Source organism: Podarcis vaucheri (genome assembly GCF_965113315.1).
Source record: "Podarcis vaucheri genome assembly, chromosome: 14".
Classification (NCBI taxonomy): domain Eukaryota; kingdom Metazoa; phylum Chordata; class Lepidosauria; order Squamata; family Lacertidae; genus Podarcis; species Podarcis vaucheri.
In genome coordinates, this window is record NC_138752.1 from 26,865,497 (window position 1) to 26,890,803 (window position 25,307).

The 25,307-nt window shown below is 44.0% G+C and overlaps 1 protein-coding gene and 1 long non-coding RNA gene across 15 annotated transcripts in view; one reads left to right on the top strand and one right to left on the bottom strand.

Annotated features, from left to right (window-relative positions):
- Window positions 1-449: 449 nt before the first annotated feature.
- Window positions 450-14,846, bottom strand: LOC309518534. Of its 9 annotated transcripts, none has more exons than XR_014213441.1 (3): window positions 8,266-13,186; window positions 5,570-6,418; window positions 450-714 (listed from the first exon to the last, which is right to left on the bottom strand). It is a non-coding gene; the product is annotated as an uncharacterized lncRNA (long non-coding RNA). The 9 variants fall into 9 exon arrangements; XR_014213442.1 differs by having other exon boundaries at window positions 4,539-6,418; XR_014213443.1 differs by lacking the exon at window positions 450-714 and adding an exon at window positions 14,781-14,846 and having other exon boundaries at window positions 723-6,418; window positions 8,266-10,436.
- Window positions 14,544-25,307, top strand: part of DIS3L (DIS3 like exosome 3'-5' exoribonuclease) — a 31,575-nt gene continuing 20,811 nt past the window's right edge. Inside the window, exons 1-5 of one of the 6 annotated variants that reach the window (XM_082198377.1) lie at window positions 14,544-14,630; window positions 18,669-18,822; window positions 22,690-22,745; window positions 22,991-23,126; window positions 24,071-24,247. In XM_082198377.1, the coding sequence (XP_082054503.1) occupies window positions 18,790-18,822; window positions 22,690-22,745; window positions 22,991-23,126; window positions 24,071-24,247 (402 nt within the window). In that variant the 5' untranslated portion in view covers window positions 14,544-14,630; window positions 18,669-18,789. Of the gene's footprint in view, window positions 14,631-14,696; window positions 14,836-17,891; window positions 18,037-18,668; window positions 18,823-22,616; window positions 22,746-22,990; window positions 23,127-24,070; window positions 24,248-25,307 lie in introns of those variants that run through there. The other 5 variants (XM_082198378.1, XM_082198375.1, XM_082198373.1 and 2 more) reach the window with 5 other exon arrangements.

Genomic DNA, 25,307 nt, shown 5'->3' on the forward strand with positions numbered 1-25,307 from the left:
CAAACACACAATGGCACTCATTAAAAGGCATATCAAAGAGTCAGCTACACACTGACTACACATCTTAGCTACACATCTTAGGAGAGCCATGATTCATCCAGCTCCATGATCGGGACATCAGCTTATTCATGCAGCAGGTCCCAGGTTCAATCCTCAGCATCTCCAAGTAGGACAGAGAAAGACTCTGGAGAGGTGCTGCCAGTCAATGCACAGCAGCCTTCGCCCACCTGTTGCCCTTCAGATGTGTTGAACTGCAACTCAGGTCATCCCTGACCCTTCAAAATTCTGGCTGGGGCTGATAGGAGTTCAAAACATCCTGGGCTTCAACAACACTGAGCTACATGGACCACTGTTTGGCTTAGTAAAATGCAGCTTCTTATTTTACTACTTTGGGACCGTCAGAGGGAAGTCCTAGCTTGTGGAGGGAGGGAATTTGATTGCAGTGGTAATTTCATTTATTTATTTATTTGTTTCCCACCCTTCACCACATGGTCACAGGACAGGTTGCAACGTATCAGTATACATATCATACTACCAAAGTACACCAATTAATACAAACTCAATTTCAAATGCTGCCAGACATTAACTCCAGGATCAACTGAGCTGCCAACCAGCGAGAGCACCATATTGTCCGGAATTCGCTTTGGTTTGCTAGCCTCCTCACCCAGTCCACTACTGATCACAAACACCTGTTCAGAGTGTCAGCTTCCTTACCTGGTTAAGTTAGAAAAGAGAAATAGAGATGGGTGTTATCAATATATTGATGACACTTCCACCCTCTAGTGGTTAATTGATCCCCTATGGCTGCAGAGAAGCCTGTATAAGCTTAAGTCTAGCTCTTCCTGGTAAGGGAATTTTCACCCACACATGTGCCAGCATGTCAAGCACGTGGTCCACCATACAGGTAGCTTGAAATGCTCTACCACTGATGTTTTAATTGCCTAACACTGAAGGCTTGAAGATCTTCAAGACCTCCTCCACCTGCTTAGGCAGGGAAGTCTGTTAGGAAGCAGGGTAGGAGGTACAACACGGTCTCTTAAAATTGAATCCATGCTGAACCTGTAGAAGATGAAGCTCAGATAAAAGACAGAAACTCTGCTTCCTTGACTCCCTACCTATGCTGATGCTGTGCTGACAGGACACTGAAAAACTATGATTGAGACAGGCCAACCCTTCTTGCAGGCCTGGCCCTACCATTAGACAGAGTGAAGCGACTGCCTCAGGTGGCAGATGCTGAAGACGGTGGCAGTCTTCTGGTTGTTCCTCCTGAGACTCTAGGTGTTCCCAACTATTGGGGGACTGAACTGCATGTGCCACACAACTTGCCTTGCATCTCCTAAAAGAGTTTGCTGTTCTCAGGTGTGCTAGAGGCACACATTGAAGCAATCTTCAGTTCCCAATCCAGTCTACGTCTTTAAGTGGAATGTGGAAGTGGATGCCATCCTGTTGTTCACCTCAGTCAGCAAAATGTCTAGGGACGAGCCTACCTGCCAGTCTCACTGTGCCATATCTTAATTATGTAGACCAGGTTGGTCCCGATTCAGGAACAAGTCCTGGAAGCTACATTTCCCTTTCACTGACCTGTCATTTAGCACCAGCAATTTCAGCGGTCCATTGACAGGGCAACTGAGGTTCCCTTAGATGAGAGGAGGGACAGTTCTTAAGTATCTATTCAGAACATCATCCTCCCATCACTGTAACATACCCTACCACTTACGCTGACAACTGGGACACCTCCATCCACACTGCCATAGAGACATGCACTAACCAACAAATGATAGAACGCTTGCTAATAGCAGAATTAAGACAGAAAAGGTTTCAAAAGGTTTCAAATCAATTTCCTATTTAAAGGCCTGCAGTACCAGGAGTGTTAGAGCTGATAACCCTAATTTAAGCTGCCAAAGAGCAAAACATATTAACTGCAGCAAAAAAAATTACACGCAATTATTCACTGTCTCCAAACACATCCTGCTTGTGAGCCCAGATCTCACCTGCGCAGAATCACTCCTTTAAGGACCAATAAATCATGCCCCAAATTGTAGCCTGCTCTCACCTGGAATACAAAATTGAGTCCTGCTCTCACAGGGGGACCTTCCTAACAGCCCACTACCTTTGAATAGGGACTATGGCAGGGTGCATTATTTATTTGTGTATTGTTTCTGCAGTCCCAGGGCAACAGCCAGAGGTAATTGAGTGGTCATTCAGGCAGGTGGGATAGGAAGAATTAAGCTCTTTGCAGCTGCTCCTTCTCTGGCCAATAGAAGGAGCCATGTTGTGCCCCTTTCACTATTCAGCATATTGTTATATGCCACCCCAATCTCCAAAGGGTGGTGCAAGAGACTTCAGGGGTTCAGGGTGCTTACCCAGGGCCTGTGTTCCCTTTTGGGAATAAGGCACAGCAAAAACACTGGTATCTTTAGGATACATGGTTTATTTACACAGATAGATAACCTGAACCTAGATGGGGAGAGTACAGAACATACACATTTCAAGGGGGTTTGCCCTCCTCTGTAAGCATAGCACTGGATTCAAAGAACAGCAAAAAGCCATGCTCTGTGGCTCTTTTGTTCTAGCCAGTCACAACCAGCCTACATCATGTTCTGCCCTCCACTTCTCTGATTCCCAAACTACTTGCAAAACTGACACTTTTCCCTGTTTGTCTTAAATACCAAGCAACACACAGCTGGAGGAGGGGCCCCTCCCCTCCTGGTCTGGCAGTCTTCACTCACTCTTGGGGGTTTCCTTGATGGGCATCACTGGTCTTTGTCTCTGAATGGCTTGCACTCAGCTATTCCTGCCAGGCTAGTCTGGCTCGTTAGCAGAAGCTAAACCCAGGAATTTCTGTGCTTGGCACCGTTTAATCAAACTTTGATTAATTCTGACTTTTATGAATTCTACGGATTATTGGTGCCTTGCACCCACAAAACTCTGGCACCCCAACACATAACAAACAATGTGTTGAAAGCTGCTAGACACAGCACTGTGGGGAGGAAGTTTGACAATTTAAGGGGTGCCACAGAGAAAGTCCTCTCCTGGGCACTATTACATACACAAAGCTCCCTCTGCAAATCTTAATATATGAAGGGAAGGGGTTTACACCTTTGGCATACATGCCTGGTGCATAGGCCAATGCCATTGTTGGCATTCATCCAAAGTGTAGACCAGTGAGACAGTAGGCAATAGCTGTACTCCAGAAATTACCAGATGTGGTCTCTGAAACACAAGGATGGGGTGCCCTGCCCTCCCCCAATGGTACCCTCTCCTGTCTTATCATGTGCAATTTAACTGCTGGAGTTTGGTTTCTTCCACATATTCCACCAGTAACAGAATGACAAACTCATGGGGCAGGCAGGGAAGGGAAACAAGGCCCCCCACAATGTACTAAACTTCAAAGAACTCAAGCTTGTACATACAAAGATGGAACAGAGCTGTCTGTTTTCCTCCGTAAGTAGAAAATCAGATATTTAAAGAAAAATGTGCTGTCACAATGCTGTTCAGAAAATGAGATGGTTCCTCCCTTTATAAATTTATCGTATCTCTAATATCAAAGTGCAGGCGATTAAGCTCACACGGTTCCTTTCTCAAAAGAGCAAATAGCAGCTGACAATAATGGTAGGAGAGGAAAACAAGATATTTTTGACTGTTCCTCCCCTCTCTCTTTTTGGTTCCTTTCTTCTGTAATAGAACTCTCTTTATGAATCACTTTATTCTTTTCAATAAGATACTGTCTGTGCAATCAGGGATGATAAATGGCAAATAATTGTAAACCTGATATTGGTTTTCAATATTGAATTTATCATGCTGTCCTCTTAACACATATTAAATACTTTAAAGAATTTATATATTTGTTAGATCATTCTGAGATTCCACCCACTCCCCCCATAAGTAAAATTTATGAGTTTTCTAGTTTGGGGAAATCTAAGGGTTGACAACATCATTAATAACACTGAATAATGATGCTGGCCCCCTTTATAGCCAATCCCCTTTTACTAATCCAAAGGATCCAAATCAAATAACATATATTAGATTTAGGCGCTGAGACCAAAGGAAACAAAATAAAATGCAGTCCCCCTTTCAAACACACTGTGGCTGATTTTACGCAGAGTTTTTGCTCAAGCAAAAAAACAAGGTCTTCATCTGTACATTTCAGACCAAAGGTGCAGAGTCAGGACCATGTGTGGTGGAGATTAAGCACATGAATGAGCATAGGAAACGGCAGTGGAGACTTGTTCATTAGGGTGAACTGGGCATTGCCCCACCCATCTCAAAAAGCTCCCAGTTAGTCCCCACCTGCCTGCCTTCTTACAAGCAGCCAGGCGGTGGCTCCGCCCATTACTGGCTCTGGCTTTGACTACCCACCCGTCTCCGCTTTCCACTCTGCCAGTTGCGCAGGTACAAGCCACCACGGGGGAAATGTAAGAGGAAGCTATTAGTAATTCCCACAGGCATCTGGTTGGCCACTGTGAAAACAGGATGCTGGACTAGATGGGTCATTGGCCTGATTCAGCAGGCTCATCTTATGTTCTCATGCTACCTACCTGTTCATGCTCTCTTGTTGAGTGTGAGCACAAGTGAGACTTTCTTCCCTCTGAAGCACTCCGAACAGGTAACAGAGAACGGTGGCTGTGAAGAGTGATTGTTGAAAGTATAGAGGAGAATCAAAGCAGGCCAGCTGCTGAGGTCTAAGAGAAAGGTGCCCTTGAAGAAAGTCCCCATGGGAAGGTTGTTATCCAGAGCAAAGGATTAGGAATACACCTGCTTCAGCATCTTGGAAGTTCTCAACCTGAATAACAGATTCAGTGATATGCAGAAAGGTAGCAGCTGCCCCCCGCCTCCTGGTCCTACTACGTAATACTATTTTGAAGAAAAAGAAATTTGAAGGCTGCCCAGTTTAAAGATTTAAAAAGCCCTAAGAAGGGAGAGCAGGAGTTTCCCATTTAATTAGCACCTGACAGCAGACTAAGCAGGCACACAGACCACCAGGGCTGGATCTAGACACGTCAAAGGAGTGATTCAGTTACACGTTGCGAACTCATATAGGGAAATCCAGTAGGGAAAGATGGGGCTCCACAGCGCCATCTGGTGTCAAGTGTTATATCGCACATACAACACATATAAAACCCTTTTTCTTTACCAATCTAGCTGAGACATGGTCACAGTCTTGTTCCCTATCTACTCTTATAAATCAGCATACTGTAAGCAAATCTTATGCAAAGGTGTTCTAAGAAGAGTTCTGCTAAATACCTATCTAGTCCAGCACCCTCTTCGCACAGTGACCAACTTGATGCCTATGGTGGAGGCCCATGTGCAGGACAGAGGTGTGACTCTTTCTTTCTGGAGGTGCACTTTATGCTTTTTGTGAGGAGGGATATCTGTGTGTTTCCACTTTGACTTCTTGAGAAACCTTTTAGCCTTTTGAGTCTGACCTCGGTGTTTCAGCCAACACCGCCCCCCCCCAAAAAAAAACCCAGCCTGTCTCAGATTAAGACTCTGACAGACTCCCTGAGCAAAGCCATGACAGTTGAAGATGTTCAAGTCATGCCCTGAAAATAACAGTCGTTTTACTCACTGTCTAGCATGAAGATTCATTCCTGGAGCTTGGAAAATTGCAGAACTGGTCAGGCTTCAGGGTCCTCTTCAGGCACAGAGGGAAATTCAGTGGGGTGCAACTGGAGGATGGGCCAGGCCTGATGCTAATGCCTAATCAACTGAGCAGAACTGATTCTGCTTCAGAGGGTCTCCACCTTCTTGAAACTTTGCTCTGCATCTGTCTCCAGCTCCACTTTCCAGGCGTAGGTTTCCATATGACCCCAGGGCCCAGCAAATGCAAACTAAGTGGGAAATGGCGGAAAAGGCAGGAGAATTTCACATTTTTTTGTGGCAGCTAAAGGAACAAGGGTCCCCTGGCAGTTGGTCAACTGGGACATTTTGGGGTTCACTTCCCCCTCTCTCGGGAACAGCTGCTGTTCCACTTACGTTGTCACTTTTGTCAAAGTCTTTAAACTGCATGTTTTGAGTTTTATATAAGAAGCAGCTGCATTTAGACGGTTTCGAAGCATGCTTCCTCCTCCTACACACAGAGAGAAGAGCAGATTGCCTGCTCTTGAAAGCAGACAGGTTGCTTGAAAAGAAGAAGCATGTGAGAATAGTCTGAGGCTGCCTGTGTCAGAACAATGGTTCATGGTTACCTTTATTTTTGGTAAGTTCTTTTTTCTTCTCTTTATTTTCTTTTTGCTCCTCCAGGGCGCCATCCTCTGTGGATCTTCGGTCCGACTGTGGGTTCCATGTGACCCCCTGGTTCTGCCCCTCCTCCCTTTCAATCTGCTTGCCCTGAGACAGAAGGCATGAAGGGGAGCTGCCAGGTAAACCATCTGTCTTCATTATGAAGTGCAATGGATTCCAGTGTGGTGCTTTTCCTCTGTAAAAGAATATGCCACTGGGAAAAAAGATCTACATGGGGGGTGGGGGTGGGGAGATTGTTCTAACTGTATGCAAAATTATCACAGAGTTTACAACAAGGGAGGTGAAGGGGATTTCAGGTGATCTGGAAGTGTAAAGGTAAAGGACCCCTGGACGGTTAAGTCCAGCCAAAGGCAACTATGGGGTTGCGGGGCTCATCTTGCTTTCAGCCGGCGTTTGTCTGCAGACAGCCTTCTGCATCATGTGGCCAGCATAACTAAACCACTTCTGGCACAACGGAACGTCGTGATGGAAGCCAGAGCACATGGAAATGCCGTTTACCTTCCCTCCACAGTGATACCTATTTATCTACTTGCACTGGCATGCTTTCGAACTGCTACGTTGGCAGGAGCTGGGACAAAGCAATGGGAGCTCATCTCCTCACAGGGTTTCGAACCGCCAACCTTCCGATCAGTAAGCCCTAGAGCAGGCATGGCGAAACTTGGCCCTCCAGCTGTTTTGGAGTACAATTCCCATCATCCCTGATCACTGGTCCTGTTAGCTAGGGATGATGGGAGTTGTAGTCCCAAAACAGCTGGAGGGCCAAGTTTCACCATGCCTGCCCTAGAGGCTTGGTGGAAGGGCTGCAGCTTAAGGGGAAATGCTGTGGCTCAGTGGTAACAGAGTATTCACTGTGCATGCAGGGGGTTCCAGGTACAATCCCAGGCATCTCCAGGAAGGAAAGTACCCTGCCTAAAACCCTAGACAGCTCCTGCCAGTGTAGACAATACACTGACTGTTTCAGTGTAAAACACCTTCCTGTTGGTGGTCTCATATTTATTTATTAGATTTCTTATTTCACCATAAGATGGGTTTCATAATCGTAAAATTAAGAACAAGTAAAGCAATTCAAAACAAATGCAGCACAGTTCGCCAGAAGCGGCTTAGTCATGCTGGCCCCATGACCCGGAAGCTGTACGCTGGCTCCCTCGGCCAATAAAGTGAGATGAGCGCCGCAACCCCAGAGTCGGTCACGCCTGGACCTAATGGTCAGGGGTCCCTTTACCTTTATAAGCTAAGCAAAACAGAAGAGGTGGGTCGCCCAATAATACCTTGACTGTCAAAGGTCAGATTAGAAAGCACACAGTGGAAAGTGGGTAACAGAAGTGCTAGATGCATCTTTGTGGAGTGGAGGTTCAGCAGTTTAGGAGCTGCCACAGAAAAAGCCCTCTCCTTTTCTGCATTCTCCTTGTTTTCAGACCCTGTGGTATAATTTTGCCTACCTTATTTCCTTCCAACCAGCCTAAATTATTTGAAAACCTAGATCTTGGGGAAATGATAAATTATTCTATGTATGAAAAATTGTTTATATGATTCATTTGCATTACGTATCCCAATGGCAGAATGTGTGTGTGTGTGCGTGCATGCATGCCTGCATGTATCCCTTCCACTTAATGTTCAATGGGACAATAAAGCATGAGAATAAAATCAGCCTCAAATAAATTTGACTTCCTTTTAGGTCAGTGTTCCAGACTCCCCGCAGCTGTTTAAATGAAAATAGCTGTTCCTAATGCAAGATCAATGGAGGGGGAGATTGTTTGAATGCACCCAGCTTCTACAGAGAAACTCCAAAGAGAGGGACAGAAACCAGAGATGGGAATTCACTAATTGCCCTGCAGAGACATTGTGGTGCCCTGGCTAGTCTGGACATGGGAGATGCAGCTGATTTGCATGGATTTTGGCAAACCACTACCTCTCCCTCCCACAGCCTTTGTGAAGATAAAAAGAGATGATGATATACTATAATCTGCTCTAGACTCTTGAGATAACATTCAAAAGAAATCTAAATATAGTCAGGTAGAGTACCTTGGTAGCAGGTAAATGAAGATTACGGTCTCAGGAGAATAAATTCCACTGCTGCTAGTTTGCATTATTGAGGCAGGTCGGGAGGAGAAAACATCAGGGCTACAGGCCGACAGACACCTTTGTACTTTGAGAAAACAGCAATATCTTTACCGCAAAGCTTTTCCTGTTTTGCATTTGCATTGCTCGACATCAGTGCTGAACAATAATAAAAGCTGACTCACAAAAGTAAAGACCACAAGAAAATCCTGCAAGAACATAATGGAAATGTTGTTGTTATGGACTTTTGTGAGCATAAACAGTTTTCAAAATGAAATTGTCAAGGCTGGAATTTGCTATGCTCTCAAAAGTAAAGTCATTTTAATATTCAAGAGGGCCTCAACCAGTATGGATTTCTGCTACCTTCTCCAGCCTTGTGTTTTGCAATTTCCATTTTTTTAATTATCTGACACATGGGGAGCCACGCAGTGGAGAACAGGGTGAGTGGGGAGGAGAAAAAGACAACTCAATAGGATGAAGGGAAACCAAAGATGGAGGAATGTTCTTAAAATCCTTGGAAGATAAGCCACAGAGTGAAAAGGGCAAGCAAAATATATTTGGGAAGCAGGACTCTTGCACAGCTCCCATTTATTTCAACAGGACTTGTACAGCAGGATGTACGGAGAGCTGAGGATTTCACACTTCTGTTTCTTTGTTTAAAATAATTTATGTTCTGTTCAGAATTAAATCACTCCTTAGTTGATTTAATTGTTTCATCTTGATATCATTACTCCAGTATAAATACCACCCTTTCAGTTAGTTGTTGGCCACTGACAGGGTATGATCACAATGTTTTTACTCAGCATAATTAAACTGTAATAAAAGGAAGGATGCTCTTACCTCTGTTTCAACATGTTTATGGAAGGTGTCATGGGCTTTGAAGATGCTCAAACTCAGGATGAAAGGGAGAAATGCAATAAGAGGAAGGCACGCTTGGCAAACCTTCACCATGATCAACTGCCATCCAGAAACCTATGTCCCCACTGTGGAAGGACACGTGGATCCAGAATTGGCCTCCACAGTCACTTACGAACCCACTGTTAAAACCATGTTTATAGAAGTTTATGGAATCTTACTTGGCTGTGAGTGATCACCAAAGAAGAAGATGAAAGTGAAAGAAGAAACAGCTTTTCAAGAGGATGAAATGTCATGACCTCGGGGTCAGATTTACCTTCTTTGGGAAATGAGCTTGGGATTCAGAGTGAGAGAGGGAATTGCCCTCTGGATCAGTACTAGAAGCCCCTAACCTACTGAAAGCACTTCTGCAAGTAGAATCTGTGGACCCAGTTCCCCTCTGACCCACATCTGACTCAAAGGGCTCCATCACATGAGTCCCAGAGTCTCACTCACCTTGTCAGATTCAAAGGTTGCCAGAGAAATCTAGGCCCCTTGAAGTAAAGGCAGAGCTAGCTACTGAGAGGGAGCTGCAATCTAAATAACTGGTGCTGAAGCAACATCTGAGCAGTGCTTGAGCCCTGCGTGGAGCTGTCCAGGGTACTGCCTTGCCTCTGCTTGTTCTGCCTTGCCTCTGCTTGAGATTGATGCTTGAATGAATGTGTTGAATCTCAGCTTTACTCCAAACACTGCATTTCCTGTGCATGATAGTGGCATTTTGCTGATGTGCTGTAAAGCAATCATACACATGTCCTCTGGATTTTTAATGTGCAGTCTATTAAATTATTACCAAATGGTGTGAAGCCCATTTTGTTTTACAAATGAAATACAGACTGAAGACAACAGAATCCTGCACTGACAGCTGATGGGCAATGCACCAGGATGAGCATGAAGATTTGGCTGCCATCCTGCCAAAAACACTCAGATCAATGGATAACCTCTGGCAAGTCATTTGACCTTCATGTGCCTTTGCCAGTTCAACCAGGAGTCTGCAAAAAAACAAAAACAACAACAACTCAGAGCACCTTGGTGTAATGCCGATCGTCTTTCTGCATGAGCAAACGCCTTCTGTAAAAATGCAAGCAGGATGACACAGTTCATTCCTTCCTTTTCTTGAGTGATCAGCAAATAAATCTATCAACTTGCTTCTGTAAGCTTCATCCTCGTGATGGGTGACTGCATCATAGTTTTCACCGGCATACTTAGAGGTTTGTCAGCATAAACTATGTTTTTATGCCTCTCTGGAAGAAAACACAAAGAACAGATGGAGGCCGTATGTGCTGTGCAAAAATAAAAAAATATTCACCACGAAAATCCAAATTCTGCAAATGAGATGCACATGTAGAATTAGTCATATTGACACGCATTTGTTTTGCATAACTTACTATTTATCCAAGAAGCGGGTTTTGAAAGGAATTGGGAGATGGTTTAGAATGGGCTTAGAAAAGAGGTGAGATAGATATAAGGTTCTAGCAAACCGTCTCTGCTTAAAGTACACCCATTAAAGATAATGGACGAAAGTAAGTAATGGTCTTTAATTTCAATGGGTCTACTCTGAGTATGACTAACACTAGATACAACTTGGAGATAGGTGAGGCAAAGGAAAAACAGCAGCCAGCATTAGCAGAGGGATAATGAACTATCCAGGGTGCTGAAGCACAGTGCATTAACTACACCATGGAAAAAGCAGCAGTTCACACACATAACCAACAGTGCATGGGAGTTGTCCCCACCCCTACCCATAGTTACATGTTTTGTCAGCCAAGAGCCTTCAGGTGTTGCATTTTAAAAAAATAAGAACTCACACAAATGCAATTCCCCATTCACTCTCCATTTTACATCAAGCCACCACCATTTAACAACTATTCCATGCCAACCAAGAGTGATTTATGTGTTATAGCTGTTATAAATTATTTTATTTTAAAAGCTTGCTCATTGCTTTCTCTCTTTTTTTCTAGGGTCCATGAAATAATTTTTTCTGTTTCTATAGTCTTAGATAAAGAGGCATGAATATCACCTGCCATTCAGATTTTATTTTATTTGCTCCTGTAGTTTATAATGCTCATTTCACTATGGTTTCCCATAAAAGCAAGTTATAGCTTCTAAGGTATTAAGGACAGCATTTTAAAAAGGCTGTAACTTGGAAGGAGAGGGTAGCCTTGTACTGAAATCTGAGGAGTGTTTCATTGAGCTCATTACCAAAACATCAGCAGAAGAGGGGGAATCTGGGTTTCACGTCTAGTTCAGATAGGCCCATATTTGACCAACAGTACAACGGAGAAGTTCCAAAATTTAAAGGTCTGCACCCCCATTCCTGACAGGCTGGGCCATGGCTATTTCCCAAATAGGTTTGGCTGCTTTGCTGTGTATATAAAAGTCCACCTACAAATGGAAGAATGCTCCCTTGCCCTCACATTCTTGAGCTGTGATGTTGAGGTGAAATTGATGGATTCCTTTTTAGCCACCGATCATGAGAAATTAAATGAGGAGGCAATCGACCTCCATTGAACTCTTTCCAGTTGTCATTTGCGGTACAAATGAGATAAGAAGAGTTTTCCTTAGAGGCTCAAGGATGTGCATTAAAATTCAAGAGAGAAAGGGGGGGCAGGTGCCGGGGGGGCAGGTGTGATAATCAACCAGCACTTTCTCCTCCTAACTAAGGTGGACCTGATTCTGAAGTGGTTTACATGAATAGTCAGACACTGCCTGGAAAAAGGTAAAGGCCCTTGTGGGGAGATACATGAATTAAGGCACACTATCTGGCTTCATTTCCCATATTATAGCCAGTCCATCCACCCGAGTTGTTGGCTGCTGTGTTTGGAACAACTGAGGTAAAAAGGCTGTGAGGGCCAGTAGGACATAGTAGTTTGAAGGCCAGACTAGAACGGGAAAGATTCTGGTTCCAATTCCTGCTCAGCCTCATGCTCACAGGGCAATCTTGGACCAAGCACCTTCTCTGAGCCAAATCTACCAAACAAGGTTGTTGTGTGGAATAAATGAGGAACTTAGAACCACGTAAACTACCCTGGACTACTTAGGAGAAAGAGATTTTTTTTTAATCCAATAAAAATAAAAGCTCCATCCACGCAGTGCCTTCAACATTCTGATTTGCTGTTGGTAATAGAAGAAAGTAATATTAAACCATCTATCAAACTTCCTGATCTTAATGGCAGTTTGGGAAACGAAAATTAAAAAAATTCAGCAGGTCAGTTCCAGACAGTTTACTCAGAAGTAGGTCCTATTTAATGCAATGGGGTTTATCCTCTAGCACATGTGCATAGAACTGGAGTTTAAGGTTGCAATTCTATGCAGACTTAGCTATGCCCAAGACCATTGATTTTCAAGGGCTTAAGCATGTGTCAGGGTCAGGCTGCAATTAAAATAAAAGTAATATGCAGCTTGGTTTGACAGTAAAACAATTTAATCCAGAGATAAAGTGTAAAGTTAACTCTTAAACACATGGCAGCAAAAACAAAGAGCTATGGCAAGCAAGATATTTCTATACAACCAGTAATGTTCATAAGCTGGTCTTCTAATTTCATGTTCCACTACTTGAATCCTTCCAATAAATTGAGGGATTTGTTTACGTTGTTGTTTTGTAGGGAAACACTTAATTTCTTGTTTATTTTGAAGACAATCTGCTTATGTTGTTATCACGGACTTGAGTGGATTTGTGTCTGTTGCATCTGGGCAAAGGAAACTCCCCATCATATAGCTTATCTTTACTGTATTAGTGAAACAGTGACTCCTAGTGACAAAAATGGAAAATGCATCCTAATGACTTGCAGGCAGGCACCAGGACATTCTGCTAAATTATCTTCAGAGCAAAGGGTTCTTGGATTTCCAGAATTGGGGTTTTGTGAATCTTTGGCTGAAATTCTAAAACACTTAACTTGGAGGAAGCCTCACTAAACCCAGTGGGGCTTACTCCTGAGTGAACATTCATGGGATTGCATTGCACAATTCTTAACATCTTCGTTTCAACCCTGAAACCAACCAGAGCAGTTCCTTTTGCTGTTGGCAACATGTTTCTGGAAACTAGCTGCATTTGGTTATTTTAATTTTCCGTATGTGATGAAAGGCATTAGTCTTGCCTGATGGAGAGAGGTTGGGAGGGGAACTTCTGTAATACGTGGATGACATAAAGTGCAACAGAGTTGTCATTAAAATGTCAAAAGATGACACATTACAGCTGTATTTATGTGGGAAAGCGGTGTTGTGTATATCTCTGTCAATTTATTTCTCTTCTTTATTTAATAATTGATAACGGCTCTGGCATGCCACCCAAAATCAAGATACTAATCAAGTAAAAAATGACAGCGTTTTGTCTATTCCAGTCTCCTCTGAGCCGGACAGCTAGCTGCAATGTCAGTCTCCTGCTTCCATTTTTCAACAACAGATCCAGTTCTCAAGTTAATCCTGATGGGTTGGGACAAGATCACTCCTAAAACCACCTCTGCCAGGGGACCAAATCACAGTCTTCAATTCATTCCCTTTTGAACTCTGTTTGCCTAACAGGATCCAATGAACTTGGAAAACTTATTTTCAGACACTCCTAATAAAGAGATTGCCTGTTAATGGATTTCTTCTTTATTTAAATAGACCAGAACTGCTGCCTCTGGCTTTTAGTCGCTTTGGTTTTGTGCACTGCCTTGGATTTATAAATTTATGAATGAATGTATTGATTTATACGTTAATTTTTAGTTCCGTTTTCCGCACCGCCTCTTCTTTTTTCTCTCAATAGCTTGCTTTATTATCATTGCCTGCCACCTCGGAGGCCTTGATTTTTGCAGGGAAATGCTGGCAAAATACCAGCCACCGTCTCTCAGCCTAACCCGCCGCACAGGGTTGTTGTTGAAATTTAAGTGCCGGGAGGAGAACTGAGTAGGTCCCTTTCAGTCCCTTACAGAAAAGGCTCGGTAGAAATGTAATGTGATGTAACTTAATTATTTTCACCATGAGGAAGAATGGGGCGAAATTAACCATGCCCATTAACAGGCAGCCCTGTTTAGGGAAGTTTTTAAAGTTTGGTATTTTATCACATTTTTTAATTCTTCTACTGGGAGCAGCCCAGAGTGGCTGGGGTATAAATATATTATTATTGTTATTATTATTATTATTATTCTATTCTGACGATGGGGTTTACTAAACTGCCCAAGGCTGTAACCGTGAGGGTGGAAAAGCGAATGGACGCAAACGGCCTCATCCCCTCAGGGAATTTCTCCCCTCAGGAAAACACGCCCGCCATTTTAAGGCGGCTCCGCCCCTTTCTGATCTCGCGCCGCGGCCCCGCCTCCCTGTTTCTCTCAGAGGTGGCCCCGCCTCTTCTTTCCAGCCTCCCCGTTTGCCCCTAGCCCGCCTCCACGTTCCTCTCAGGACGGGCGGCGGCGGCGACGAATCAGGGCGGTGGGACGGCGCAGCGCGGTCGTTTGGAGGTGTGGCTTTCCCGCTCGAGCCCGCTCCCGCAGGCCCTCTCTCTCTCTCCCGCGCGCCCCTCCCTCCCTCTCCAGATGCAGCGGACGGAGAAGGTGCTCCAGCTGCGGGGCCTACTGGGCCGCTCCGTGCGGGTGGTGCGCGAGCATTACCTGAGGCCCGACGTGCCTTGCGGCAGCGCCCTCTGCCGGGCGGACTGTCCCCGCGGTAGGTGGGCGGGGCGAAGGAGGGTGGGCGGGGCACCGGTCTGTAAGCTGAAAGGAGGTGGGGCTTGGCTATTGAGGCGGGGCGTGGTGTCATGTTTGGGTGGGGTAGGGAGGGGAAATGTCTATCCAAGGCTCCCGCCTGATTTGGCATTTTTAAATTATTATTTATTACATTTATACTTCACTTTTCCTCCAAGGAGCTGTGCATAAGTCTCTCCCTCCCCATTTTGTCCTAACAGCACCCCTGTGAGGCAGGTTTTTGCTGAGAGACCCAAGATCAAGCAGTGAGTTTCATGGCTGAGCAGGAATTTGAACCCTGTCCTCTTAAACTACACCAAACTGGCTAATGCAGGAAAAGAGGTCACTGGGCATATGCAAAGTGTTTTCCTTGCTCCCTATTCAGAAGAGCAGGAAAGTGTTTGGCGGTTTATTACATTTTTATATGTGTTGGAAGCCGCCCAACTGGCAACCCAGCCAGATAGGCAGGGTATTTTATAAAAATATTGTTATTGTTATTGTTATTGTTATTAAGGAAGGGTTCAACTTTAGTACATGTGAATGGGAAAAGGAGTGGGGGGTGCTTCTGTGTAAGACACACACAATTGCTTATTCTACATGCACATACATGAATTGCCAGAGCTCCCTGGTTGAGGGCCTGACATCCTCAAGTAGCTTTGGGAAAGGCTTCCTGTCTGAAACTTGAAAGAGTCAGTGTGGGCCATAATGAACTACATTGACCAGATATCTGACTTGGTATAATCTTCCTGAATTCGTATATTTCAGCTCCATGCACGTGGCTTAGTTATCCCTCTTTGGGCATTTACTAGGGTGGGAGGAAAGCGTCTGTGGTGCTTTATTTCATTTCTTTTAGGAAGCGGTAGAGTGCCATTTCCAACAGAACTCATGAGTACATAACTGGGGATGTGGTAGTTGTCCGGGATGAATAAAACAGGAGGAGAGGAGCATGATTGTCAACATATACACACAAAATTATACTACTAGGAGTAGCTGATGTGGTGGCCTCTGGATGTTTTGAAATACAACTCCCAGGATCTCTGACTATTGCTACGTTGGCAGATTCTAGAATCGGGAGGGCACCACGTTGGCTATCCTAGTAAGGAGAACATAAGAACCACCCTGCAGGATTCGGTCAAAAGGCCCATCTCCTCCAACACCCTGCTTTCTGTAGTGACCGGTTAAATGCCTTTGGGAAGCCCACAGACAAACTGGACCCCTTGTCCATGGATGTTCCATAGAGCCATTGTGACTCCTCACATCAACTGTAGTAGCACTCTTAAGCAGCTCCTGTGCCTTTCAGTGGGATTGGTTTTGGATTTCAGGTTGGTGCTAAAGAAGCAGGGCCCAAACAAGCAGGAGGAAGGATTTGTTTATTTATTTATATCCTGCTTCTCCAGGCAATGCAAAGTAATTCACAAATATTACCAAGGTGGTTACATTTACTCAATACATTTACTAAACAACAGCATAAAGAATCCTCATAAAAACAAACATCAAACAAGGCAGCAATTAACAAAAAGCAAAAAATAAAAAATCCCAATCCAGACCACTAAAGAGAAAACCCAAAGCAATGATTGTTTTAAAACTCCAGGCCTGGTCCAGCATTTAAAAGCAGCAGTAAGATCTGTTAGCATCCACTAAAAAGGAAACCAGTTGTACGTACCACCAAGACTGGGAGAGGGGCATCACAAAAAAGGCTGTCTTTTGTGCCTGGGAATTTGCTTGAGCTTAATGGCAGGGCTTCCAAATGGGGCCCCTGTGGATGAACTTCGGTCCCAGGCAGATTCACAGAACTGCAGGCAGTCCTTTGAATAACTGCTTCCAAACTTCTGGAGCTTTAAAGGGTAACCACCAGCACTTTAAATTGGGCCCAGAAATACATAAGCGCCCAGTGTAGCTGGTACAGAATGGGTTATTAGGCGCTGCAGCTGCTTGGCCCTCAAAACACCTGGGCAGCTGAATTTTACACCTGTTGTAGCTTCTGAACCATCTTCAAATGTAGGCCCATGTAGAGTGCATTATAGTAGTCTAATCTAGACATAACCAGGGCATGAATGAGGCAAGGTTTGCTTTCTTGAGATAGGACTGGAGCTGGCAAATCAGGCAAAGGTGATAAAAAGCACTGCTGGTAACACATAGCACCTATGTCTCTAGTGATAGCACTAGATCCAGGAGGACACCCCAGCCCAAAGTTCAGACTTGGTCTTTCTGGGGAATGCATCCCTATCCAGTACTGGGCACACAGCTCCCTCCAGATCAACAGATTTTCTCTCCCACAGTATTTCCATCTTGTCTGATTACGTTTCAGTACAAACACAATCCATTGATTGAATCAGACTACCTATCTGCCCATTGTAATTTTTATCATAGGAATGAATCACTGGATGTTCCAAGAATAAAACTTGTAATTTGCAACTCTTCCAGTACGAATTTAGGGATTCTTGTATATTTTTTGAGGCTCGTTGCTAACTTTGTTGTAGCAAGTGGGTGTTAGAAAATCAGAAATGCTGTGTAGCAATGCACAGAAGATCCAACATCTCTCTTACATTATTTTCCATCAGAATTTAAGGTCAAATGGTTTATACCAAGTAGAATAAACCCTTTTGCCCTTTCCCCTGAAAGTAAATTGATTGGTAGCCTTTACTTTGAAGCAGCATATGCCTTTACTATTCAAATAAGGTTTCTGTCCTTGTTGCCAGGTTGTTACTGCAACGTGCCCTCTTTTTGACCTCAATCACCATTCATAAAGTGAGAAAGACTTAATGCCATCTAGGACTATCTGTCCATTAGAAGGATGGATTTGAGGCTCTCTGGGACCGTATAATTTTTAGTATGTACAGAGCACCTTTCGCCAACCTGTTGGCGTCCAGATGTTCTGAACTACAACCCTCACCAGCCTGCTGGGAATTGTAATCCAAAAATCTGGAGGCCAAGAGGTGGACGAAGGGTAGTACAGAGTAAAATTAGTGAGCCAGCACTATTTTCCCCTCTCTTCTTTCCACTCCTTTCAGAAAACCCACCTTGTCCGACCTCTTGATGCTTTTGAACTATAAATCCCATAATATGTGACCCTTGTCTGTCCTGGCTGGGGCTCATGGGAGTTGGAGGGCAACACCTGAAGGGCACCAGCTTCCCCCTCTCCACCTTGCCTACTGCAACTAAAGCTGTAACCCACAGTACGCAGGTATAACTGAAATATGACTGCATGTTGTTCCCTTGTTTACCATACTCTACCCTTCTCCATTATAGGTTTCCCCTTATAGTCTACAAGACTGTACACACCTCAGTGTGGAGACACGTGCTCTGTAAAGCACAACACAGTCTTGTTGTTGTTGTTTAGCCGTTTAGTCGTGTCCGGCTCTTCGTAACCCCATGGACCAGAGTACGCCAGGCACTCCTGTCTTCCACTGCCTCCCACAGTCTGGTCAAACTCATGCTGGTAGCTTCGAGAACACTGTCCAACCATCTCGTCCTCTGTCATCCCCTTCTCCTGCTTGGCAGGGGGTTGGACTCGATGGCCCTTGTGGTCTCTTCCAACTCTATGATTCTATGATTCTATGATTCCTTGTGCCCTCCATCTTTCCCAACATCAGGGTCTTTTCCAGGGAGTCTTCTCTTCTCATGAGGTGGCCAAAGTATTGGGGCCTCAGCTTCAGGATCTGTCCTTCCAGTGAGCACTCAGGAATGATTTTCTTAAGAATGGATAGGTTTGATCTTCTTGCAGTCCATGGGACACTCAAGAGTCTCCTCCAGCACCATAATTCTTAGAGGCCATGAATAAATAAGCAAACAGTAACACTTTGAATTCTGTTTCAGGTGAGAAATTATTGTCCGACGATCTGACCCACTATGTTGTACCTGACTGGAAGGTTGTCCAAGATTATCTGGAGATACTGGAGTTCCTGGAGCTCAGGGGGATTGTTTTCATGCAAACAGCATGTCAAGCAGTGCAGCATCAGAGAGGGCGCAGGTATCTTGATTTTTCACGAAGCCTCCTGCATGCTTCAAGTTCCTCCAAAAATAAAATGATAAATATATGTGCATTCAGTCCTGCTCTGCATTACCCCAAGCCAGGAAGACTCGGCAGATAATCTTAAGAGGAGCACTGTTACTTTTATAGGAACCGCAGGCTCCTCTCCTTCCTGGCTCTCAGCCAGGTCCTGACCTGGGCAGGTGCTTCTCACATGTTTCTCTGTCTTCCCGAGTAGCCTTATTTGCAGCTAGCGCATGAAATTCCTGCCCGGATCACTGTTTCCCCTGCATCACTGTTTCCCCTGGTTCTGTGTTGGAGATGGGTGAATCCAATGGCTCTTTGTGGTCAGTGCCGGGGTAGAGATCCATTGGAGGGTCCTGTTGCACTGGTGGAAACTCAGCACCCAACAAACTCTGCATTGTGCAACCTGTTGCACAACAAAGCTGAACTGCTTATGCATTCTCTTGTGCAACAGCGGTCCATTGGCACAAAACATTTCTCTAGTGGAACAAGCATTCCACTAAATAACTTTAACTTAGTGCTACATTGGATACAGCCTCCCGTCTTTCTTAGATGGCGAGCCCTTTGAGTAGAGATTGGCCATGCCTCTTTTTTTGTCAAAAGCGCCATATCCTTAGATGGCTCTCTATAAACAATGCATATGGCAGATTTATTTCAGCTTCACAATGACACTGTAAATGCCAAGAAATAATAGAACCGAACTGTGAAATGTCTTTTACTCCCCTTCCTTTTTTTAGACTTACAAAGGTTAATATTATGCTACAGCAATTTTGTGAGCACATCTGTATTTCAGATGCCCTTGGGACCCCAAAGGTTAATCAGGGATTTCTCTCACTGACATTAATTATAGCATTATTATCTATGAATATATTTCAGAGGTAATGGCAGTATTCTAATCCTCAGTCATAACAAGGCAATTTAATGAAAATACATAATGCTTTCTTCCCGCCAGCATTTTTTATTCTATTTTTTTGACCTTCGACCACTCCCCAGGTTGAGATAAAGTTTTCATGTGGGTCTCTTTTAAAAATATTTCTGATTGTGACACAAGGTCTGGCCCTTGTCTTTCTGCGTGGCCTTTTTTAAATTCTAGGATTTGAGAGGGGGCGGGGGTCTTAGGTGGGGGGAAAGCTGCAGCCTACAAGCCGCTGGTCCAACATCAGTCACTTTATTTGATGGAGCTAATTTGGCATCTGCGAGATGCGGTTCACATATCTGCAGAGTGGCTATTCATTTTTGAAATCCCAGCCAGCCATTTCTTCATTGTGCATTAATTACTTAGCTGCCACCTTTATTATACCAACGGTTATGCATATTTTTCAATGTTTAATGCTTCAGGTTTCACCCCACCCAACATTGCAGGCTTTGTTTTCAGCATTGCACTTTTGTGAGACTTGATATATAGATCTGCGGCTAGGATCTGTGACTATATTCATCATATTTTGTACTGATAAGAGTTGTGCGGCCCAATTCAGATGTCGGGAACTATAGCAGGAATGGTGCAGTTTCTTCCTGAAATGATCAGTAGGGATAGGAAGGGGACACATTTGTTTTGAGTCTTTCCCAAAGGGGTATAGAACATGGGGGCATAAGCAGAGCTGTACATGTGAATCTACTGGGACGCGGGTAGCGCTGTGGATTAAACCACAGAGCCTAGGACTTGCCGATGAGAAGGTCGCCGGTTTGAATCCCTACTATGGGGTGAGCTCCTGTTGCTCGGTCCCTGCTCCTGCTAACCTAGCAGTTCGAAAGCACGTCAAAGTGCAAGTAGATAAATAGGTACCACTCCGGCGGGAAGGTAAACGGCGTTTCTATGCGCTGCTCCGGTTAGCCAGAAGCGGCTTAGTCATGCTGGCCACAAGACCTGGAAGCTGTACGCCGGCTCCCTCGGCCAATAAAGCGAGATGAGCGCTGCAACCCCAGAGTCAGCCACGACTGGACCTAATGGTCAGGGGTCACTTTACCTGTACCTTTACCTTACATGTGAATCTTGGTGGTGCACTCTCCTTCCTTGGAGGTTTTTAAGCAGAGGTTGAATGGCTATCTGTCAGGGATTCTTTAGCTGTGATTCCTGTGAACTGCGGGTATGGGGTGGTATACAAATTTAACATATCATATTAATTCCTGCATTGCAGGGGGTTGGACTGAATGACCTTCCTGGTCCCTTCCAGCTCTGCAGTTCTGTGATTCTGTCTCTGCATCAACCCATTCTATCCTGCTCTGTTTTGCAATAAGGGAAAGCAGCAAACAGGCTGGACAGCTCAGGCAGTGCTGTTGGGAACACAATGCTCTGAAGTACCTCCAGCAAGGGAAGAGCTGAAATTAAGTCTTTAAACTGTAATAGCTGGCAGTGCTGCCTGATGGTTAGCACCCCCTTTGCTGCAAGATGATTATTGACTTAAAAGGGGAGGGGCCCAGCCTTCTCCAATAGTCTCCTACTGAGACCTAAGGAAGGTGAGTCTCAGGCTTTCCTGGGTCTTCTGCAATGGAGTCCTCTGAGTTAGAGGACAGCAGTGCCACATCCTCAGGCTGCGGCAAAAAAAAAAGCATTATGCATTTTCATCAGCTAGCACAGGGGTCTGCAACCTTTAAGACAAAAAGAGCCACTTGGACCCGTTTCCGAAGGGGAAAAAACCTGGGAGCCGCAAAACCATTGCAACATTAAAAACAAATATATCTCCGGAGCCGCGATCTGACAGCGGGCGTGAAGGTGACGTCGGGACGGTGCGTGACTAACGCACGCACCACCCCCATGCGACGTCACAGCCAGTACAGTGCCCGCCACAGTGGGGAGTCTCAGGGCGCACAATGCGCCTCCTCCCCTCGCTAGTATCCGCCCCAGAGCCGCGGCAAAGGTGTAAAAGAGCCACATGCAGCTCCGGAGCCGCGGGTTGCAGACCCCTGAGCTAGCAGTACTTCCAGGGCTGGCCCTGCCTGCACCTCCCCTTCTGGTTCAGAATCCTCCCTTGATCACCCAGTGAAGAGGAATCTGACTCCTGGCCCCTGGTACTCTCCGCATCAGCAGCTTCTAGTATTTGCAGGGTAAGGAGGCAACTCTGAAATCTCTCTGTGCACATCCTTGTATTGGCCCTGTTTGGTAGAGAAATAAGTCTAATTTAAATTTAAATTTTATAATTTAAATTTTAACAATTCATAATTAATCATAATTTTAAAATTAATAAACTTAAATTGCACTTTTGTTTAAATCATTTTAGTGGATATTAATTGTATAGGGATGCATTTAAAGATTAGATCAGATTGAAAAGTTGATTCATCGTCAATGTTATTGTGAGTTACTGCTTTTAAAGGACCTATAACTTTCTAAACACGGTGCGCAGATTAAAATATCATACATTCCCTGCCCCGCAGGATCAGAATGTAAAAAGCACAATAGAAAAGGAACGGGGAGGAATGAAGAAAGAAAGCAGATTGTATTTATTTGATTCCTTACCCACCCTTTAATAAAACGTACCAATAATAAAAATAGCGATATTTTCTTAATTTATACTATAATTGATATAAAAATTTCTGATCGTATAAAAGTTATAATGTTACTGTTACAGTAGTACTAAATTTGAATACAATATGGATGAATATTTAGATACTTAACAATGAGTTGTTTGGCAGCAATAGGAGTACCTTTGGGTGCTAACTACATGCACAAGATGGTCTGTGGATTAATGATCCTTTGTTAAAATGAATGTTACCATTTATAAATAATACAGCTGTAATGATTTGGCAGAGTGACATTTGACTTCTTTCTTTCACAGACAGTACAATAAACTGCGAAATTTGGTGAGGGATGCCCGGCATGATTGCATTATGTTTTTTAATGAATTCCAGCTGCTTTCTTACTTGCCAAGAGAGAGGGGAGAATCTTTGGAGAAGTGGCAGACAAGGTATGTGCTGAATATGAGGTTGTGTCGCCAGTTTAAAAGCATCAGTAAAATTATTAGAAAACTGTGTCCAGCAACTCTCCACCCTTGAGGTTCAGCCCTGGCCAGTGGGTGACTGACCCATAACAAGCTTGTTAATTATACTAAAATAAAAAGCCCTTATAATGACTCAGTCTTACACATTTATGATGTCAAGGCAAAAATGTAACAGGACATGGAGTGGTAATTGTGAAGGTTTGCTCTCCTAGGAGTATTTACAATGCATCCGTTTGGTACTATAATCACTTTGCGGGTCAGATGCCCATCGTCATGGTAACAGATGATGAAGATTCCATCCAGCAACTTGGAAGTGAAACAGAAGGTGTTTTTGTGATTTCATTCAAGGTAATCTTTCTGTACTGTAATGGCAAATGAAACAGTTCAGTACTTGATGTTTGCCTGCAGAAATGCCTCTGTGCCTTTTATTCGCTTGTTTGCATTAAAGCGACATGGATAGAATGGACCCGTTTTGTAGTAAAACATCAGAACTGTTCGGTAACACACAAGGGCATGGAAAAGTAAATGTTCCTTCTAGAGAGAAAGGAGATGACGTAAATGTTCTCTTAACACAGCTTAGTTCTTCCTAAAGCCTTATATAGTCACATACCTTTACGAGACCAAATTATTTCATCTTGCTCCTGCTCCATTTCTTGGGATTGGCAAATACTATGTACAGTGGTACCTTGCAAGACGAATGCCTCGCAAGACGAAAAACTCGCTAGACGAAAGGGTTTTCTGTTTTTTGAGTCGTTCCGCAAGACGATTTTCCCTATGGGCTTGCTTCGCAAGACGGAAACGTCTTGCAAGTTTGTTTCCTTTTTCTTAACACCGTTAATACAGTTGCGACTTGACTTTGAGGAGCAACTCATAGCACGCGGTGTGGTAGCCTTTTTTGAGGTTTTTAAAGACTTTGGTGATTTTTGAAGCTTTTCCAAAACTTCCCCGACACCGTGCTTCACAAGACGAAAAAAATCGCAAGACGACAAAACTTGTGGAACAAATTAATTTCGTCTTGTGAGGCACCACTGTATGTGGCTCTTCAGAGGGATGACTTAGCTCTTTGCATCCCTGTATTTTAGCAGATACAGTTGCCGTCTTTATTGAGAGATCCATTGTGGTACATGGTTAAGATTGAACATGGAGCAGCAGGATGACCCAGTAATTTCACTAATTTCACTTTAGGATTACTATTTCTGCCTTATTTATTAGGGCTTCCATGGTCCTGTTATGAATTGCCCATTTACGAATTACAGGAATAATCTCCTTCCTCTTTTTCTGTCTGTGCACAGAATTATCTGGACAACTTTTGGCCTGACTTAAAAGCTGCTCATGAGCTTTTTGAGTCTATAGTCCACTCACGGCGCGAACGGGAGAATGAAAGTCAAGAGAATCACGGAAGGGAGTACCCTGAACATGTCCCCGTGGAAATGCTGGAAGCAGGGATCAAATCGGGGAGATACATACAGGTTCTGTTTTATTTCTTTATTTCATTTTTTAAAGTATTCCCTGCTTTTTGAGGAACTTCCTTCACAAAGCAGCATACAATCTCCAATTAAATAAAACAAGTTCGCATGACAATAAAACATGAAAATACAGAATATGGTACAGTAAACCAGTATGAAAAGAAAGAGTGTATAAATATCAAACATAATGCAGATCATAAAAAAATAGTTTTAAGGCATAAAAGCCAACAAGAGTTAAAATCTGCAGATTTGAAATAGGCTGATTTGAGAAGAAAAGTTCTCAGCAGTCATAGAAAATGGAGCAATGTTGGGGCTTGTTTCACTTCTAACGGAAGAGAATTTAAGAGAACTGGTGCCTAATTGCTCAAAGCACATGCCTGAGTCCCACCATGCTTTACTGCAGAGGCACCAGCAAGAGATCTTCATCCATAGATCTAAGTGAGCAGGCTAGGGAGAGGCAGTTTCTCAGATGTGCATAGGAAAATGAAAGCCTGCCATTAAATAACCGAGTATTTTTTCACAGAGCCAAAACCTTTCCAGATCAGTCTGATGGACAGTTGGTTTCATGGCTGTTAACTCCACCAATCCAACATGTAGTGAACATAAGAAGAGCCTACTGGATCAGGCCAGTGACTCATCTAGTCCAGCATCCTATTTTCACAATGAGCAATGTTGTAAACAAAAATTGCCCTTTTCCCTTATGGGGTATTCAAGAGCCCATGTAGAGTCCTTATGTAGGTTCCCTATTGGTAGGAGAAGATAACAGAGGCCAACCAGAGAATATTGAGAAGCAAAGCAGCTAGTAAGCTTGATCTTTATTGATCTGTTGCAACAGGGTGCTCCCCTCACCCGCAGGAGAGGAGGAACCCAGAAAAATGGCGCGCAAGGCCTTATAAAGACTTTTGAAATTGCCACCCTGTAGATCAAGACCACCCCCAGAAACATCATACATACATCATAGAAGGGGTGTAATCTAAGACCACCCCTCAGATACATCACACCTACATCACAAAAAAGGCGACCTAAAACAGAAATTTGAATGTTGTTTTTCTCCTGTCATTGT